Consider the following 17,738-nt stretch of genomic DNA (forward strand, 5'->3'; position numbering starts at 1 on the left):
AGGCCTTTCGTTATTCGATAATCTCACAAACTATCTTCGTGAATAGTTATATCAATTGACTGCTACTAAAATACAAATTTAGTTATCAACATAAAACCATAAAATAAAAGGTAAATATCTTAATATTGAATTTCTTACAGAAATTAAAAATAAATTTATACGAACATGCCAATTTAAACAAGGTCTTTAAGTGGCAAAGAATCTATATTATCTTGGTTTTCATATTGGTTTCTGTATATTAAACAAATATCTGTAAATTAGTTACATACATTGCCCAGAGTATCATTAATCGAAACCTTGATAGTTCGCTCCACAGATATTCGATAAATCGATACTAACGGTAGTGACTGGCCCAGCTCTATTAACCGCAGCCAACTTCACGCGCCTTGTTCTTTTTTCCGGTTGACTTTAACGAGAAAGGTTGTGCACGAATTCTTTTCAAGTGAATTATCTTTTTTTTTATGTTTTGAATGGGTGAAATTAAATGAAAGAGCCTACGCCAGGTGGCAAATGATACAATGGGGAGGCCGTAAACACAAAACGAGTGATTTTTACGGGTTAAAACTCCGACTGGCAATTTTTTGTTGTGCCCCTGCATGTGTGTGTGCAAGAGAGAGAGAGGGGTGTGTGTGTGTGTGAGAGAATCGTGGAAATCGCGACAACGTGTTTTTGGCAGCATTTTAAAAGATTACCATTTGTTTTTCCCGTTTTCCCCGCAGATGCCAGGCGTCACAGTGAAGGATATTGACCAGCACGCGGTTACCAAGGCGGTCGCCGTCTTCTTGAAGAAGTGAGTATTTAACATCAAGTATATTTCCACCACATAACCTCACAATCCATTTGTTTATCACCCGAAAACGAAAAAACCATATAGGACTGGCAAGTTGAAGGTGCCCGACCAGATGGACATCGTCAAGACCGCCAAATTCAAGGAGCTGGCGCCCTACGATCCCGACTGGTTCTACGTGCGTTGCGCCTCGATCCTGCGCCACCTGTACCACCGCAGTCCCGCTGGAGTCGGTTCCATCACCAAGATCTACGGCGGACGCAAGCGCAACGGTGTCCACCCCTCGCACTTCTGCCGCGCCGCCGATGGTGCTGCCCGCAAGGCTCTGCAGGCCTTGGAGCACGCCCGTTTGGTCGAGAAGCACCCGGATGGTGGCCGCAAACTGAGCTCCATTGGACAGCGGGATTTGGACCGTATTGCAAACCAGATCGTGTTCAAGCAGCGCGATGCCGCTAAGCAGACCGGGCCCCTTGTTATTTCCAAGTAATCACACTGCGCCCCTTCGAATTCTAAAAACACATTTTTTAGACTTCTATTGTAAGCGCTTTTTGTTTGCACGAGAGAGATGAGAAAATAAAACCAACCACAATTTGTAAAAGTCTACGAAACAAGCGTTCTAAGGATGCTAGAAACATTTTTTTATGAGGTCTGTGTAATCAGGGGAATAGCTTTTAGCTAAAATGATGCAAAAAAAGGCGATTGTTTTATCAGAGGAAGGGATTCATTTTAGTTCATATTCATGTGCTGAGAACAATGTGGTAGGGACAACAGCTACATACATATCTATTTTGATAGTTAGCACAATATTGGCCATGATATACTATTTCCGAGCCCTTACGTTCATCACATGAGTGAGTAGGTTCCATGTTGGGTTGGGATTCTGTCTTCAGAAGGTACCTCGATTCACTAACAATCTAATGTTAGTGTGTTTGCCTCATAAAATTAAATTTTTTTAATCTATACGTACTGCTCATGTGCAACAGCTTAGTTTACCAAAATTTAGTCGTCATGTATTTAAAGTATTCCGTTTTTGTAGAACATACACATTTATTGAGGTGTGATAATAAACAAGTTTCTGTCTTACCTTGAAATAAACGTTTGGGTTTTCAGAAGACTAAGAAAAATAAGGAAATTTCAAGGTGGGTACACTTAAACCTAGGGCTGCTTTGGAATAAAATCGATCAACCAGAATAAAGCATATTTTAAAAGAAATGGCTAAAATCGTTTAACACTGAGCTGCCAATAGGCATATATTTGATTCAATGTAGTTCAAATTAAAAAATTTCTGCCAATGGAGAATACAGATCAGTTAAAGGTAAGTTGAGGGAGCTGTTGTGTAAAATCTTGGACACCCATATTAATTAGGAAATCAATAATCTGTAAACTGGTTTGCATTGCTAGGAATATATATTTCTAGACTGTCCTCATATTTTGTCAGATCAAAAAGAGATGAATATTGAGTTCTTGGTTTAATTTATTTAAGAGTTTGTGTGGTTCTTCTGACGGGGAACAGCGCATGAATGTTACGGAGCCTTAAGACTAGACACTACGGCTAACGATGCTCGAGGAGATCGGGTTCCGAGGCGGGTGCTAGACCCTGTCCAGAGCCTCCACCATGACGATGCTGTTGCCGCGGATAACCTGGCAAAGGGGTAAAAACTATTGAGTCGGATCCTTTAATCAGAGATTGATTGCTGTGCATCTTACCACCATGCCGATGTTGTTCTTCGTGTTGTCCTTGCACTCCTCCACCGTGTCGTCCAGGACCACATTCATGAAGGGATCGAATCCTCGCAAAATGCCGGTCACCGCGCGTCCTCCGTTCAGTTTCAGCATCATGCGCTTGTCCATGTATCTGCAATTATTATTGTTATTCGCATATATGGATAGCTATAATTTGTACACTTGGTTTCACTTACTTTTTCAACTCTGGGGGATGGGCCTTCGACATTTTGGTGGTTTAATTTGCTAAAAACGCGAAAATTAAGTAAAAATGCGGACCGCAAAGTAGAGATGTCACTATTAACTGGAGCGAAACTATCGTTTTTGACACGGCAACTGGTCACACTTTTCGGGCGGGAAATTTTTTATTTCCCACCAAATTTGTGGTTTTTAACATGCTTACGAAAATGTCTTCGTTAGCAAATTACATATTGGGATCCCTTTAAAATCACAATGGAAAAACATATATACAACAAAGGAAATGGTTAACTGACAAATAGTAGGCAGTAGTCTATTATTTCTTTATACCGGCAGCGCAACTGCATCACCTACTCATTTTGTTTAAGATACACATTTTATAAACATTTTTTATGAGAAGTATAAATATTATAGAAAAGATAGTGGGCAATTAGTTTTACTTAACCAATTCAGGTTCAATATACTATTTCTTTAATAAAAACTAGCAATTTCACATGAATGGTCTAATTTGGGCAGTGCGAACGCACCGAATCAACGCATTTGTTATTGGGACCTGAAGCGGCTGTGTGAAAAGGGTATTTGTAGTTGGCGTAGATCTGCACTGTAGTGTGACCCTATCTGCAGGCATTTCGAAATCGCACCGGGTCACACTCGCCCAGGCACCCGTATAAAATCCCCGCCCCCCTGATCGACGAGAGTATTACCAAAAAAACGCGAGGAAAAGTCTGATGCGCGTTGAAATCGGAGCGCAAATCGTGCACTTATTTTTTTTACACACCGCGCGCAGTGTTTACGACTGAGAAGTGAGACAAAAACACCTTGGCACCGAAATGAATGTGATATTGTGATATATTCGCTGATTCGCTGACAACACTATTTCATATTGAATGCATTTGAATTCGAATGCAGCGTGTGTTTACTTAACGATTTTCTGTGTTTGTTTGCCCAACTTACGGAGGTGAAATTGAACATTTCTGATTTTCCATTTTCCACCGCCGCCGAAAGAGAGGAAAAGTGAAAAGTGTTATTCGACGAAGCGAAACCAGCGATTCGGAACGCCAAATCAAAAGAAAAACAACATATCCAAAGATATGTGTACATAGCACATAAATTGCAGATTGAGGCCAATACAAGAGAACCTGAAATCAACGCAGATTCTTGACGAGAGAGAGAGATCATGATGGACAGGAGTCGGAGTAGCAGAAGTGCTACTACCACTACTCCAGCTGGCAACCAGTTCGTCAGGCACTGTGGCCTACTGACGACCGCCATCCTGCTGCAGGCGCTGGTGGCCACGAGTTGGGCCATCGAGGAGACATCGCCGCCGGCCGCCCCTCCCAAAATACCGCCACCGCCCACCGTGAAGCTCAACAAGTGCTGCTCTTCGGGAGAGTATCTGAACGAGGGCACCTGTATCGCCGGCACTGAAGCTCTGTGGCTGCCCATGGTGTACATGGTGCAGCAGCAACGCTTCTTCGAGCCCCATGGCGGCAGTCCGCGATTCCTAAAGTTCCTGCCCAATACGATACCCACCTGCCGCAAGGATCAGACCATGGAGACCTTCCGCAGTCGGGCAGCAAATGTGATGCTCTTTCCCAATGGCACGCTCTATGTGCGGGAACGCGCACTAATGGTCCAGCCGGCGGACTACTGTGTCGACTGGGATGTGGCCGTCGTCTGCGTAAATGGGCAGCCCGCCAACGCACTCGAGGATCCCGATCACGCAGCCAATCCCCTGGTGCAGCAGGAGCCGCCAAAGGCCAGCCTGCGACTGAGTAAGTGCTGCGGCAAGTGGGGCAGCTATAACACTCAGATCCAGAACTGCGATCTGCAGTCCAAGCATCAGGCAGCCGTCGTTGAACAACTCCGACTCGCGCCTCAGCTGCCCGAGGGAAGCTATGAGACCAGCTACGGCCTGCCCGACTGCGCCCAGCCCGGTGGCTACTCAATCGCCGGGGATTGGCAGGATGCCAAGCTGGATCGGAGCACGGCCATGCTCCAGTTGCCGCACAAGAACCTCAGCGCTGGCCAGTACTGCCTGGAGCACACGCAGCGCGAGGGCGAGGTGAAGATCATCGCCTGCCAGCATTTGTTTAGGTCCGCTGCCGAAGCGGGCATCCCAGCGGGACCCAGTGGAGGCGCCATCGAGCAGGCCAATGGCCAGAATCTGCAGAAGGCTGTTCTAACTGGTGGCATACTTGTGTCCATTGTCTTTCTGTTCGCTACTTTGGTGGCCGGCTTCCTGCTGCCCGCTGTGCATCATGCGCTTCATTGGCGCTGCCAAATCTGCTATGTCACCTGCCTGCTATTCGGCAAAATACTGCTGGCCGTCGAGGAGCTGAGCTCCAGCCTGCAGCCGGGCAGCGCCGCCTGCCACACGCTGGCCATCACCATGCAGTTCTTCTTTCTGGCCGCCTTCTTTTGGCTGAACACCATGTGCTTCAACATCTGGTGGACGTTCCGGGACTTTCGGCCCAGTTCGCTGGAACGCAATCAGGAGGCGCTGCGTCGCTATCTCTACTCCCTGTACGCCTGGGGCGGTCCGCTGCTCATCACCTTCGTGGCCGCTTGCGTGGATCAGCTGCCGGAGACGACACTACTGCGTCCCGGATTCGGACAGCTCTACTGCTGGTTCGACAATCGCAATCTCTCGATCTTCGCGTACTTCTACGGACCCATTGGCCTGCTGCTGTGCGCCAATATAGCGCTCTTCGTGTCCACCACCCATCAGTTGACGTGCGGTCTGTGGAAGCGGGACGATGTCAAGTCCTCCTCGGAGAAGTCCGCCCTGGGTCGCGTCTGCCTGAAGCTAGTGGTCGTAATGGGCGTCACCTGGATAGCGGACATTCTCTCCTGGCTGGTGGGTGGACCACATGGCGTATGGTTCTTCACCGACCTGATCAACGCCCTGCAAGGCGTCTTCATCTTCATCGTGGTCGGCTGCCAGCCGCAGGTGTGGACCGCCTGCCGCAGGATCTTCTGTCCGCGCTTGCGTCACGACATCACCAACACGACCAACGGTGTCCAGCACTCGAGCAGCTCGCAGGGCCTGCCCTCGTTGGCCGCCGGCACGGAGATCACCCAGAACACCACCACAACCACCACCACCACCACCACCCACATGCCCAGCAGTCCGGCGGCGGCGGCGGACAGTGGACTGGAGGATGAGGTACCCGAGAAGGCTCCCATTGCACCCGCTGCACCCATCATCAAAATGGAGACCGTTTGCTAAACGTAAGTTGAACACCCGATAGCCAGTGAAGTGTGATTGTGAAGAGATAGCTCTGTTTGTCCGGGTAAACAAAGCGCCTGCTGTTCCCACTCCCAACACAGTTTGCCAGTTTACCAGTTTGCCAGTTTACCAAGTGGCTTACAAAACGCGGCTTTAAGCATACACTCGCTGATAGACTTATCGGCCTTAATGGGCTTTAGGGCCAGCCGGGAATGCAAAGTATCTCAATGAGCTGGCTGTTGTTTGCTCGCCGGTTACGCCATGCATCGCAGCAGCAGGTTCGATGCCATTAAGTACACGTACAGGTGGGGCCACTTCAATATCACTAAGCAGCTCTACCTCCAATGGGGTTCAATTAGAGGGAGCTGTTGGAGAGGGTGGAGCATTGTTTGGGGTTGTTAGCCTGCTTGACACCAAAATAGTACGCAGAACCTATGTATGTTTCTTATTAATTAGGTTTTAGTCTTTCACAAAAGTTTTTTCGTGGAATGTAGAACTGAATTAAGCGTCTTAAATTGACCCGAAAATGAATCACAAGCCGTGTAAATTGAGTGGATCAACACATTAGCTGGATTTTCCGGTATATAACCAAAAATGTAATGTGATTATCACATATGTATGTATATGTGCCAGCGTAGAAGATAGTGTGATAATTGCTCTGCCTGTGCATTTAACCCAAATACCAATGATGTATTTACAAAATGTGGAAACAAATAGGAAACTCCGGATTTGTCATGGAAATAGTGTGTAGCTGACAACTTTCGAGAACCAACCACCATATGACACAGAAATGAAGAGGGAAAAACTAGTTTGCTTGTCGAGGGTTTCTAGGGGGGGAAAATGCGGCGAACTTTTCAATTGAAAACCTTTGGCGTTTCATGATCCTTTTGGACTATGTCCTTTGGAAAATACCCTTCGCTATAGGACACCATTCACCCCCCATGTGCATTGTGTGTACTATACGCCATCCAGATGAAATTTTAGGGTTTGAGATGAGGTTTCCCTGCCGGCTACCTGGAGCGTTTTTCCAACCAGGCGCCGTTTCGTTTTATGGTTTTATGGGGGAATTCACGTAGGGTGATGAGAATCCCACGACGGTCAGTTCCATATTCCATATTTGCATGACCAAAACTGCTTTACAACATGCGCCAAGTTTACGATTTCGCGTGCAGCACTTGAGTTCGAGAATGGCCATAAAGATGAAAATGTTGCCGCTGTGCCGTTATGTTTTTCATTGGAAAACTCTGACGCCGGGTCAGCCGGCCGGCCGAATTTTGAATCGATTTTCGTATTTCCTGTCGATTTCCACATTTTCACATTTTCACATTTCCACATGGCCATAAAGTAATCAGCGCAACCCTTGACACACACGCAAGCGAAGATAATGGAAAACCGGCATCAGTTTCTGGTTTCTGGCATCCGTATCTGCTGGATCCAAAATGTGTGTGCTCAACCCGAACCCGAACCTGAAAAATCGAGGGAAAATCGAGTTTAAATTGGACTCACCGGCGATGACGACGACGACGACATCGTTGTCGATGGTGATAAGCACACACACCATCGTCTTGTTTGGGTTTCGGCCTATTTACTTGTTACTTTGTTAGTTTGGTCGCCTCAAGTGGTTTTGACACATCCCAAAATCCCAAGATCCGAAGATCCCAAATGATCTAACTCCAACTACAGACAGGTCTCGGAACTCGGCACAATCTGCTATTTGAAGAGAAGAAAAAACTTAGCACAGGGCTCATAAAGTTTTGAAAAGAACAAGTGCGTTTTTACCCATCTTGAAATCGAGCATTAAACATTAACCTGCTTGCTTAATATTCCTTGGAAAAGATAAGGATTTAACAATTAAAAAAAATTCTTTTTATGTACTGCAGTGCATGTTGATAGTAACATTAATTTGGGAAGCTAATAAAATGAATTCTGTTTTTCTATATCAATAACAAATGTTTGCTTTGTATAGGCTATATTTGTGTTATTTGTGCCCAAAAATATTGGCTTAGAAAATGTGTGTAATTACTTCAGTTTGTAACATTTCTGAGTGTGACAGCTGGCTGACTGGTAGCACTTATTGTTGTACGACTGTAATTCTTTGCCCTCGCGTTTTATTGTTTGTTACTTTTTCACTTTTTCACTTTTTACTTATTAGTTTTATTTTGGGCCCTGATCGCGTCATACTTTTTGGGATCCGTGTCTGTCCGGGCAAACAGATGTGCTGTCTGCTGTATGATGTACGATATGTAGGTCCGAGTTCGAATCAGAGGTTTTGCCCAAACGAAAGAGAAAACAAAACAAACACTGGGTTTTTGGCCCATGGGCCCATTCCATGGGATTGCGCAACCGAGTTAAATGGCCTGCCTTGCCTGCCTGCCAGCTTGGCCCCTGAAAAGCTGAAATCCGAAAACAGAAAACAGAAAACTGAAATCAGAAATCTGAAATTGTGGCTGGCACACGCAATAATCGGACAGAAAGGGGCAGTCAGTCGCCTTAAAACTATGACCTGCAATGTGTGTGTGTGTCGCAACTGCAGACTCAGCAAACTGCAACTGCAACTGCATCTGCAACTGCAACTGCAGCTGCCGTGCCATTTGTGTTCATCTGCATAATCCCAGAGCAGCGTATCCACGTCACGCTCATCATCCAACAACGCGACGGTGCAAAAATGCAGCGAAATTGGAGTGGAGTGGAGTGGCGTTCCTCGTTTGTCAACTGAAATGGCACACAAATGGATGATGCACACAATGCAATATGGAGGGCAGATGCTGCAGGAATTCACTAGAATCGAACTAGCAATGCTATCCTGGGATCATCGGTGTAGAAAAAGGCCAACTCCAAGGGCTAAACCCAGTTGTACGAGTATTTATCGTACCTGAAAATAGGGTTACCAATTTGAAGAGGAAAATACTTTTTCTTTGGATATGATTGTGTGCCAAAAAGTAAAAACGAAAGTTTCCCTACAATTACTTTTGGCATCAGCCGAAAAACACTTTCTTTCATTAGCAATTTCTGTGATTATCTCGTTTGGTAACCAAGCGAGTAATCAACATAATCACACAGCGTTAAACTATTCAGCAATTTCCAGCTCGTTATGAGAACTAAAAGTTTGGACACGCTTGAGTTCCACTTTGTATCTCCATCAACATTTAATAATTAAGTGATTTCGCTTATGGTTCTATTATTAATTAACATTACGCGTTTGACACGACTAAACACGAAATGCTTACTAATTTTATAAAGTGCCTGTGACCATGTTCGTTGGAATGCTGCCGATTAAATAATAGTTTTAGTTTCATAAATGTAGATTGCTTTTGCTACGTGACCTGTACTTCCCCTGCAAGTGAGCTATCTAGTCGAAATATGGTTGTGTTTTCATATCTGGGTCAGCTTTTATCTTCCCAGTTGCCTGACATTTTCAAGTTTTCAACACTTGGCAGCGTAACGAATTCCTTCCTGTTGACTCCACCACACAAATTGGCACCAATTTCGCAGTAAGAATACTAAATGTCCAACTCCAGACGCAATCGCAATCGCATTGGCACACGCACACATGCTCTGCGTTAATTTGAGTTTAGCGGCAATTTTTAATTTGAACGTTCTGCAGTTTTTCAACTTATAATTGCACTGTGGCCCATTTACATTTTACGCAGGGCATTATTTTTTTTAATTTGTGCCTGCAACGCCGCTCGACATCTGATTCCTCGTTGGAGGCCGAAGGAAGGCATTACAGTTAACAGTTGCGGTTAATGCAATAGCTCTAAAATAGATTATAATACTTACAGTTTCTTGGATGGCAAGCTATTTTTCTAGTATTTATTAGCACAACATTGGCATTTGTACATGAATTTCATTGGCAAATAATAAGTATTTCATCTGCCAGCAGTTCACACCTCAAATCATAACGCAAATGCCACCTTTTCGCAAGAATTTGAAAACACAACAAATCTGAGAATTCCTGATTACGCTCTGCCTGGAAATCTAAACAGAACATGAGTAATCCGCAGATGTTTCAGCAGAGATAGATGAATAGAACAAAGTATCTTCTAAGAAAAGTATAGTCTAATTAATTGACTTTTCACTTTTGTAAAATCGAATTTATTTTGGTTATGAACTTTTAGCAACAGAGTTACCATAGCGAAGTAAATTAAGATTGGAACTCAGAGAACTAAAGCCGTTTCCAACACTGCTTCTACGTGCTAATATCTTGAGTGCACTGTACGCACATGCGCACGCATATCATATGAAAATTTGTACTTATTTCTGCCCCTTTTCTGTCTTATTTTTTTGCAGACAACTGAGACGACGAGCTACAATGCGAAAGTCAGGCCCGGATACAAAAGTCCAGACCTCGAACGAGCGAAATAATGGCAATGGGCAGCTCAGAAATAAGAAAGAAAGAAAGAATGGAAAAAAAACACGAAAAAAAGCTGCCAAAGCTGGAGTTTCGAGACGAGCGGCACACACTTGCGCAATCGCAGCAACAAAACCAAGCTGACCAGCTAATTGTGCGAGTGTCCGAGCGAATGAGTGTGTATATGTGTGTGTAAGCGACTTGCGCGTGATTTTGAAATCGGCCAACAACCGCTGAGGAACAAAATGTACTCGGTATGCCAGTATTCAACTTCAATTTGAGCCAGCACAAAAGAAACGTATTATTTTATTCATCATCATCATCGTAATCATAATCGTATCGCATTGCATCGCAGAGTAACGGTTAAGCAGTTCGGGTCACATTAACACGTTCTAATTGGACACTCCGGTCAGTGTTGCGAAATGGAATGTGCAGCAAAAGAAACTGGAATTCAGCCTAGACAAAACAAAGCAGCGCTTTTGTTGCTCTTTCTTCCAAGCACTTTTAGCCAACAGAAACAAAAACAACAGGGCTGTGGGCTGTGCGCCGTATGTGTGTGCATCTGTGTGTGTCTGTGGCAACCACAAGGAATTTTGTGTTGAGGCACTTTTGTTGTTTAGTTTAGATCGCGTTGCTCTGCTTTTTTTCTGTTTTCTGTTTTCTGACTCAAATCTCAAGTGTGAGAAAAACAGCAGGCACCCTCCACACACACACACACACACACACACACACACACACGAACACGCATACACATATCGGATGTTTAACATTTAAATTAGCTGCTTCTGATTTGTATTTCTCGATTGACACTGCTTGCATCCAGTTCTTAAAATGTGTGTGTGTATTCATGTCTTTGACGTTTTTATTGCCCAATCACTTTTTTTATTTGCACTTTACTACTGCAATGCTGGAAGAAAAACGCTGACTGGAACTATTTTTATGTTTGCCCCATAATGTTTTTCAACCGAAAAATTGTTGTATATTTTGTTTTTACGGCTAGTGTAAACAATTGAAATTTATTTACTTGAAGGCATAAACAAAATCGTTATGCACACACTCTGATAGGCGGAAACAATCAAATTGATCATCGAAAGTTCAACGATACGTATCGATCAAGGTTAAATGGTAAAAAATGAAAGCGCGCTAAATTAAACAATGATAAAGCAGTACACACACGCACGCACGCATTCACACACACACACACGCACATGCACTTGACTTGCACAAGATATTCAGGCAAGCAGTGCAGCTGTCCTGCATCCTGTTCTTGGGCTCCAAATTTGAAATGTATTCCCCCCCCCCATTACAAAACGTATTTTTAAGTATTTTAGCTCTTGAAAACGCAAAAACTACAATGCAGTACAATTATTATTTCGCATTATATTTATTTAATTTTTTTTTGTAATTAAATAATATTAATTTATTGCTCAAGTTACGATGGCGCGTTCAACGTGCCTCTGTGACTGTGAATTGTATTATGTAGTAGAACTTCCAAAGTGTTCAGGCCAAAAGTAATTCTCCCCGAACTAAAGAGCGATCATACTAAGATGCTGGTACGAGTCGTTTGTTTATATATATATATATTTACATATTTGTACATATTCAATAATGCGTATTTTCTATGTAGCTTACATATATGTATAGTTTTCTTGATCTAAGCAACGAATCGAATATGAAATTATCGAATGACTGAGACAAAGGCAGCGAATACTTTACACCAACATAGATTTTACATTTTGATACTAACTATTACCTATTGACCATTGTATATAAACGTAATTTGTACACACCCTATTGGCTAAGCGGTTGATATAAAATATATACACCTAAATGTGCATAAACAACGATTGTTAACTCGAATCCCCGTAACGCCACAACGAATAGCCACTAAGTATTAGTCCACCCATTGATGCTAGGTATCTACGAAAAACGAAACTATTGTTAGCTAAATCTGAACCTTTAACTAAATCACTAATACGATCGAACAAGTCTGCAAGGCAAAGCAAAATGCCCACTTAGTCAGCTGCTCCACGCCCTCAAAAAGGCAATTTCGAACGATTTCCCTCGAGAGGAAGAGTGAGTATTTTAACGATAATTATCATATAATGTATGGCATTCGTAAGGAATATATCAATAAATCGCCTTTGGAGGCGTCCGCATGCCCCTCCCCCTCCATCCATATATTCATTGGCTCGCCTCTGTTTGCTATTAATTTATGGCGCAGAGCGGGAACATTTTATAGATAAACATGCGGAACAAAATTGTCTGAAATGGCAATTAAATGAAACCGAAACTGAAACTTGGCATAAATGTGCAGCTATACAGAATAGATATATACATATACACAAGATACCCCGATATTCACAAGAACACAACAACAATGCACCCGCAATAGTATAAACACAATACACGAATAACGAATATATTGAGCAAACCACCACAGAACTATTTATATTTACATTGTACCGTACAATAAAGCTTTTTGGCAAATATCAATGAAACCGAACAAACAAAGAACCAGCTAATAGCGAATGTCTTTCAATTGGCGGCCAATGACGGCATCATGGGTGCTCCTGCGGAATGGCATTGTGGTAATGGTAATGGTGACCCACTTCGGATGCCACTGGGATGCCTCCAAGTGGATTAAACCTTTGTCGTCGTGGGACTGAAACCACAATCTTCTATCGCCGCCTCCAGCAGTTCGTCCACTTATCCCCTTTTGTATGCAAATTAGCCACCGGCACAGTGGGTCTCACAGTTGCATTTCGTGGGCATAATTAATGCTTCAGGACCTTGTTCTTCAGTGCCGTACTTTTACTCCAATCTGCTTAGGTGCAAGAAAAGCAAGATTACGACCCATTTTGAATACTCCACTTTATTGCAACGTCTTCAGTGGTAATAATTTGTATAAGAAAGAATCATTTCGATTCCATGGTGTTCAGGTGTGGCTTATATTTACAGTTTGTGGTGCAATCAACCTTTAAGGCGATGTTAAAAGAGAGGAAAAACCGGTTAAATATTTCAAATACGCAAGCGTATTCAATTCAATAACACCGTCATCACGTCTGCAAATAGCTAAATAAATAAACGAAGTGTGATGCGAAAAAATCGTTGAGCTTGCATATTGGCTATGTTACTGACCAAAAATTGTGCTTAAGTCGATTGCCAACGGAATGAATCAGCACGGCTAAATGCTTGGGAAAATGTTTCATTTGGAAACTGAAATTAGAGTTAAATTAAACATCTAAAGAAAACACACTAAAGTAATGCATAATAGTTTTTTGTGCTGAATTCTTAGATTTTAGTGTATGTATTTGTTGATATAAGTAAAACAACACATGTATAAAGTTTTTGAAATAATATAATTACTTATTAGTTATTTTTGTAATATTTGATATAAAAATGGATGAGAGACAAACATATACCTTATCACTTTAGGAAATCAAATATCCCGCCAAAAGTGTTGTAAAGTGTCATTACATGGCCATATATCGGTGTCACCAACTGCACGTAGCGGATACATACTCCCCTGGTATTTTGTGATTAATACACTAAGGTCATGCTACGACTGGAAAGTTAACCTATCGATAACTGACACACATAGAAGAACGATAGCTTCCAAATAATACCGCCTCGTGTTATCGAAACTTTTGTTGATAATTTATGAAGTTATATTAAATTAAAAATATAGATTATTTTCGTATTATTATAAAATATTTAAAAAAGGAATGGACCTGGACCTATCGCGAGCTGATATGTTGGAACAGCTCAGAAATGTGACTAGCTTATGTGAATTGGAATATATCACTTATTTTAAATATTTTTGATTAATTTTTAGAGGCAAATATTTCTGCCCGATGTGGAGCATCTGCCGCTGAATCGCCTGGAGGAGATCTACCGCAAATTCGTGGTACCCAGGCCAAGAAGAGAGCGCGAACCACGCGATCGCTCCAATCCAAATCCCACTCCGAAACCCAATCCTAATCCCATTCCCATTCCCATGGAAATGGAGCAGCTGACGCAGCGCATCAAGTCGGTGGCCATGGTGGGACAGAAGCGGCCGCTGGCAGAGAATGCGGGCCACGATCATGCCAAGCAAATCAAGATGGACCTGCGCTGACCTTTTGCTGGGTGGCGATAACCCAAGTGGGGGCCACAACGGCCTTCCAATCACAATCACAATCCAAGCCAGAACAGTAACAAGCGACCGGCAAGATGCATTTGTTGCTCCAGTTGCTACTATGTACTCCACTCGTTGTGGGCGAGGTTCTGCCCCTGCAACCCGACTTGGACAACATTCAGGTGTGTTTGTCCATCGAGTTTCATTCCAATGAAGCAAATAACATGAAGTTTCCCTGTTAGATGACCATCCGACGAAGTGCCAGTCGCGGTGACAAGCTGCAGGTGTTCCACAGCATCTGGGGCGCCATTCGCTCCGACTTCGCCACCGATACGGACAAGGTGAAGGGCCTGTACAGCCAGCTGGGCATATTTGTTCGCGACGAGGTGCAGTGCAGCAGCGGCTCCACGGGCCGATCTGCCTGCGAGCTGCAGCAGGAGGTGAGACGCCACCTGAGGAGTCTCATGGCCCAGCGACTGGCCAATATGCTGAACGCCGAGGAGAGCATTCAGACGTACGGCATGTACATAGCGGCCAGTGTGGAGCCCGCCCTGGTCAGGGACATTCTGGTGCACGCCATTGAGGACGTGTACTTCCATCGGCCGCTGGAGAAGCTGGTCCAGCAGCTGGAGCAGCTGTACGCGGATCGCGACGAGGTCAGCTTTCGCATGATGATCGAGGCGCAGTTGGCGCTCTTCGGGCGCTATCAATCCATGCATGACAACAGCGAGGCGTTCCTGTTCAACGTGGCGCACGTGGTCAGCAAGATCCGGAGCCATCATATGTACGCCAGCGTGGATGCGGGTCTCCAGAAGCGATTGGAGGCCATGGGCAAGCGTCTGCCACCAGTCCTTGGCCTGCTCTTCGATCCGCAGGGCTTCTGCCTGCTGAGTCGCTCCGATCGCGAGTACATCTACACCACCATAACGGACGACTGGAACTACGGTCTGAATGGCCGGCAAGTGTTCTCCTGGCAGGAGAAGAACTTCACCGATTCTGCGGGCCAAATACGAGCCTTCGTCCAGGAGCAGCACGCCACACCGTTGTTCACGCTGCGCAGCGAGCTCTTCAAGTGGTACTATTTCGTGGATCCCAGCGAGGGCAATCGCTTGGCCGCCCTGCGATCTGGCAGTCCCAGCTCCTCGACCAGCACCTGGTCCATCGCCTACGTGGAGGACGCACTCATCTTCCGGCAGCGCGAACTCACGCTCTGTGCCGCCGAGAAGTTCGACGACGTGCGTCGCCTGGTGAAGATGTTGCCCGGGCAGATGCACACGCCGCCATCGGACGCCTGCCAGTGGCTACCGGTCGCTTGTGCTCCGCCAAAGTGAGCGGGATGGCTGCACCTTGGAACGTTCGCAGCAAATAAATCCATAGCATCATTGCCATCATGTAGAATGTATGATTTCCGATTTATTCCTAGGCAGTCATGACAAAATAAGTACAAGTTACAACTCAGTCGAAAGTCGAAAATGTGTATACAAATAATAAATATAAGAAAAGGGGAAAAAACTTAAGAACACACAAAAAGTCCAAATGTTACAGAATGACACTTTTAAGCACGTGGTGGGAAGTTGAAGACGACATACACACTGCGATGGTCTGAACTTAGCCTAATGAGTTATTCTCTTTTTGGTTTAGCTGCTCGGCAGCTACTGCACCTCCTGCCGATATCCCGCCTCCTGCTCCAAGTAATCCTCCTCGTTATCATCGGGCTCCGAATCGCGGGCGGCGAGGCGATGACGGAACTGCGAGCTGGGCAGCGGTATGTTGACGCGGTGACGCGAGCGATTGACCAAACGACCGGCCGACGGGCGATAGTACATGCTGCACTGCAGGAACTCCTCGGCATCCTCCTCGGATGCCGCCTCCATGGACTCCTCGATGGTGCGCGAGTAATCCTCGATCTCCTCGTCGTCCAGATGCGGTGCCCCATTGGCGAACGAGGCGAAGCGCATGGGATTGCGCAGGTTGCTCATCACCGCCCACTGCTTGCACTCCGGACTGTTGACGAACTTGCGCAGGTCCGTCAGCGATTTTGAGGTCTCGATGGCCGTCTGCAGTTGATACTCCTCCTGGGTGAGCAGTCGCCTTTTTGGCGGAAAGCGGCGGCGGTACATGATCTTCGCCTGGCGCGCCCACGACCTGGGAAAGTAGTGGGCAACAAAGACCAGCACCATGAGGAAGACCAGGGCGCTGGTGTGCCAGCTGCTGAAGTAAACCAGGACAGCGCCCATGGCCTGCAGCACCCACATGATGATGTTTTGCGAGCGAGGATTCTTGGGCGGCCCAATGCGATAGCACACCTGAAATATAATGGAGGTTTAGTGGGTTAGATGATCAACAGGGTTCGATTATCATGTGGGTACGCACCAGGAAAGAGATCAGTCCGGTGACCACCAGATACCACACCAATTGGTCGCGGTAGGTAAGCAGGATCAGCCGCAAATTGTCCGCCAGCTGCTTGAGCACATAGAATCCAATGGTCCAGCCGCCTATTAGCACGCCATACATCATGGGACGGCGCGGAAAGAGTTTGGCGGCCAGATAGATGACCACCAGCAGGGAGGCGCAGATGCCAATGACAATGCCGGCCAGATAGTAGAACACACTGTTCTTGGCCAGGCGCCGGGCGCTCCAGAAGGTCAGCATGCCAGCGGAGAAGAGTGCGAAACGCCACAGATCTAGCGGTATGGTGTTCAGGATGACGGTGTACGGCTGGCGGGAGGAAATGCCGATGCACTGCTGCTCGAAGGGTGAGAGCTGCAGGCGCTGGCGCTTTTGGGCGAACAGGCTGATGCTGAACAGCGATTGCTGCTCCTCGTAGTGCTGCAGCACCTCCTCCGGCGTCCTGCCGCCGTACTGGGCATAATCGTCGCTCCCAATGGCCAGGATGAACTCCATCGTCTCGAAGAGACTCACCACCGAAAGCCGCTTGCCCGGATAGCAGTACGTGCGCAGGGTATTTGATCCGTAGACGTTCTCCGTCACATTTATGTAGGTGCCCGGCGTGAGGAACGCTGTATCCGAGGAAGCCGCTGGATGCCGAGAAGTCCCCGCTGTGGAAATCACTGCCACAGTCAGCAGAATGAGCCCTGCCCACTGCATTTTGAATGGTCGCAAAGGGGAGTCTCTTATCGCTGGCCTCAGTCTGTTGTTTTCGCTATGCGCTCGTCTTTTAATTGATGATTTGTTTATGTTTACTCTGTTTTGAGCAATCGCATGAGAAAGTAACGCCGGCTGTGGTTTATGTCCTGGCTACAGCTACAAATCACGTATAGAAAATGTATCGATAGTGTGTGGTTATCGGGGCGGTTGTGACTTCAAA

At 45.6% G+C, this 17,738-nt stretch overlaps 6 protein-coding genes across 6 annotated transcripts; 4 read left to right on the forward strand and 2 right to left on the reverse strand.

Annotated features, from left to right (window-relative positions):
* The first annotated feature begins 304 nt into the window (after nucleotides 1–304).
* LOC120457250 (40S ribosomal protein S19a) lies at nucleotides 305–1,390 on the forward strand. Its single transcript, XM_039644642.1, has 3 exons — nucleotides 305–420; nucleotides 720–790; nucleotides 875–1,390. The coding sequence occupies exons 2-3, from the start codon at nucleotides 720–722 to the stop codon at nucleotides 1,272–1,274; spliced, it is 471 nt and encodes a 156-aa protein (XP_039500576.1). The 5' UTR covers nucleotides 305–420; the 3' UTR covers nucleotides 1,275–1,390.
* An 853-nt stretch (nucleotides 1,391–2,243) lies between these two features.
* LOC120455772 (probable small nuclear ribonucleoprotein G) lies at nucleotides 2,244–2,862 on the reverse strand. The gene is made up of 3 exons (XM_039642228.2): nucleotides 2,707–2,862; nucleotides 2,495–2,642; nucleotides 2,244–2,428 (listed from the first exon to the last, which is right to left on the reverse strand). The coding sequence occupies exons 1-3, from the start codon at nucleotides 2,736–2,738 to the stop codon at nucleotides 2,378–2,380; spliced, it is 231 nt and encodes a 76-aa protein (XP_039498162.1). The 5' UTR covers nucleotides 2,739–2,862; the 3' UTR covers nucleotides 2,244–2,377.
* A 526-nt stretch (nucleotides 2,863–3,388) lies between these two features.
* On the forward strand, nucleotides 3,389–12,804 carry LOC120455609 (probable G-protein coupled receptor Mth-like 1). Its single transcript, XM_039641989.1, has 2 exons — nucleotides 3,389–5,941; nucleotides 10,230–12,804. The coding sequence occupies exon 1, from the start codon at nucleotides 3,885–3,887 to the stop codon at nucleotides 5,937–5,939; it is 2,055 nt and encodes a 684-aa protein (XP_039497923.1). The 5' UTR covers nucleotides 3,389–3,884; the 3' UTR covers nucleotides 5,940–5,941; nucleotides 10,230–12,804.
* A 1,125-nt stretch (nucleotides 12,805–13,929) lies between these two features.
* Nucleotides 13,930–14,410, forward strand: LOC120456422. The gene is made up of 2 exons (XM_039643253.2): nucleotides 13,930–14,066; nucleotides 14,129–14,410. The coding sequence occupies exons 1-2, from the start codon at nucleotides 14,019–14,021 to the stop codon at nucleotides 14,408–14,410; spliced, it is 330 nt and encodes a 109-aa protein (XP_039499187.1). The 5' UTR covers nucleotides 13,930–14,018.
* LOC120456421 lies at nucleotides 14,365–15,750 on the forward strand. The gene is made up of 2 exons (XM_039643252.2): nucleotides 14,365–14,592; nucleotides 14,653–15,750. Exons 1-2 carry the CDS (start codon nucleotides 14,506–14,508, stop codon nucleotides 15,739–15,741), a joined length of 1,176 nt encoding a protein of 391 aa, XP_039499186.1. The 5' UTR covers nucleotides 14,365–14,505; the 3' UTR covers nucleotides 15,742–15,750.
* A 53-nt stretch (nucleotides 15,751–15,803) lies between these two features.
* On the reverse strand, nucleotides 15,804–17,669 carry LOC120456419 (nuclear envelope integral membrane protein 1). The gene is made up of 2 exons (XM_039643251.2): nucleotides 16,784–17,669; nucleotides 15,804–16,716 (listed from the first exon to the last, which is right to left on the reverse strand). Exons 1-2 carry the CDS (start codon nucleotides 17,516–17,518, stop codon nucleotides 16,063–16,065), a joined length of 1,389 nt encoding a protein of 462 aa, XP_039499185.1. The 5' UTR covers nucleotides 17,519–17,669; the 3' UTR covers nucleotides 15,804–16,062.
* Between the last annotated feature and the right edge of the window lie 69 nt (nucleotides 17,670–17,738).

Source organism: Drosophila santomea, chromosome X, assembly GCF_016746245.2.
Source record: "Drosophila santomea strain STO CAGO 1482 chromosome X, Prin_Dsan_1.1, whole genome shotgun sequence".
NCBI lineage: Eukaryota > Metazoa > Arthropoda > Insecta > Diptera > Drosophilidae > Drosophila > Drosophila santomea.

What these genes read in the sequence shown, in the direction of transcription:
- LOC120457250 (XM_039644642.1), top strand. Translation starts at nt 720, where the DNA reads ATGCCAGGCGTCACAGTGAAGGATATTGACCAGCACGCGGTTACCAAG. An exon ending in GTCGCCGTCTTCTTGAAGAA is followed by an intron (nt 791 to 874) that starts GTGAGTATTTAA and finishes AAAACCATATAG; the next exon opens with GACTGGCAAGTTGAAGGTGC.
- LOC120455772 (XM_039642228.2), bottom strand. Translation starts at nt 2,738, where the DNA reads ATGTCGAAGGCCCATCCCCCAGAGTTGAAAAA. An exon ending in CATCCCCCAGAGTTGAAAAA is followed by an intron (nt 2,643 to 2,706) that starts GTAAGTGAAACC and finishes TAATAATTGCAG; the next exon opens with ATACATGGACAAGCGCATGA. An exon ending in AGAACAACATCGGCATGGTG is followed by an intron (nt 2,429 to 2,494) that starts GTAAGATGCACA and finishes CCCCTTTGCCAG; the next exon opens with GTTATCCGCGGCAACAGCAT.
- LOC120455609 (XM_039641989.1), top strand. Translation starts at nt 3,885, where the DNA reads ATGATGGACAGGAGTCGGAGTAGCAGAAGTGCTACTACCACTACTCCA.
- LOC120456422 (XM_039643253.2), top strand. Translation starts at nt 14,019, where the DNA reads ATGGACCTGGACCTATCGCGAGCTGATATGTTGGAACAGCTCAGAAAT. An exon ending in TGTTGGAACAGCTCAGAAAT is followed by an intron (nt 14,067 to 14,128) that starts GTGACTAGCTTA and finishes ATTAATTTTTAG; the next exon opens with AGGCAAATATTTCTGCCCGA.
- LOC120456421 (XM_039643252.2), top strand. Translation starts at nt 14,506, where the DNA reads ATGCATTTGTTGCTCCAGTTGCTACTATGTACTCCACTCGTTGTGGGC. An exon ending in CCGACTTGGACAACATTCAG is followed by an intron (nt 14,593 to 14,652) that starts GTGTGTTTGTCC and finishes TTTCCCTGTTAG; the next exon opens with ATGACCATCCGACGAAGTGC.
- LOC120456419 (XM_039643251.2), bottom strand. Translation starts at nt 17,518, where the DNA reads ATGCAGTGGGCAGGGCTCATTCTGCTGACTGTGGCAGTGATTTCCACA. An exon ending in CCGGACTGATCTCTTTCCTG is followed by an intron (nt 16,717 to 16,783) that starts GTGCGTACCCAC and finishes ATTATATTTCAG; the next exon opens with GTGTGCTATCGCATTGGGCC.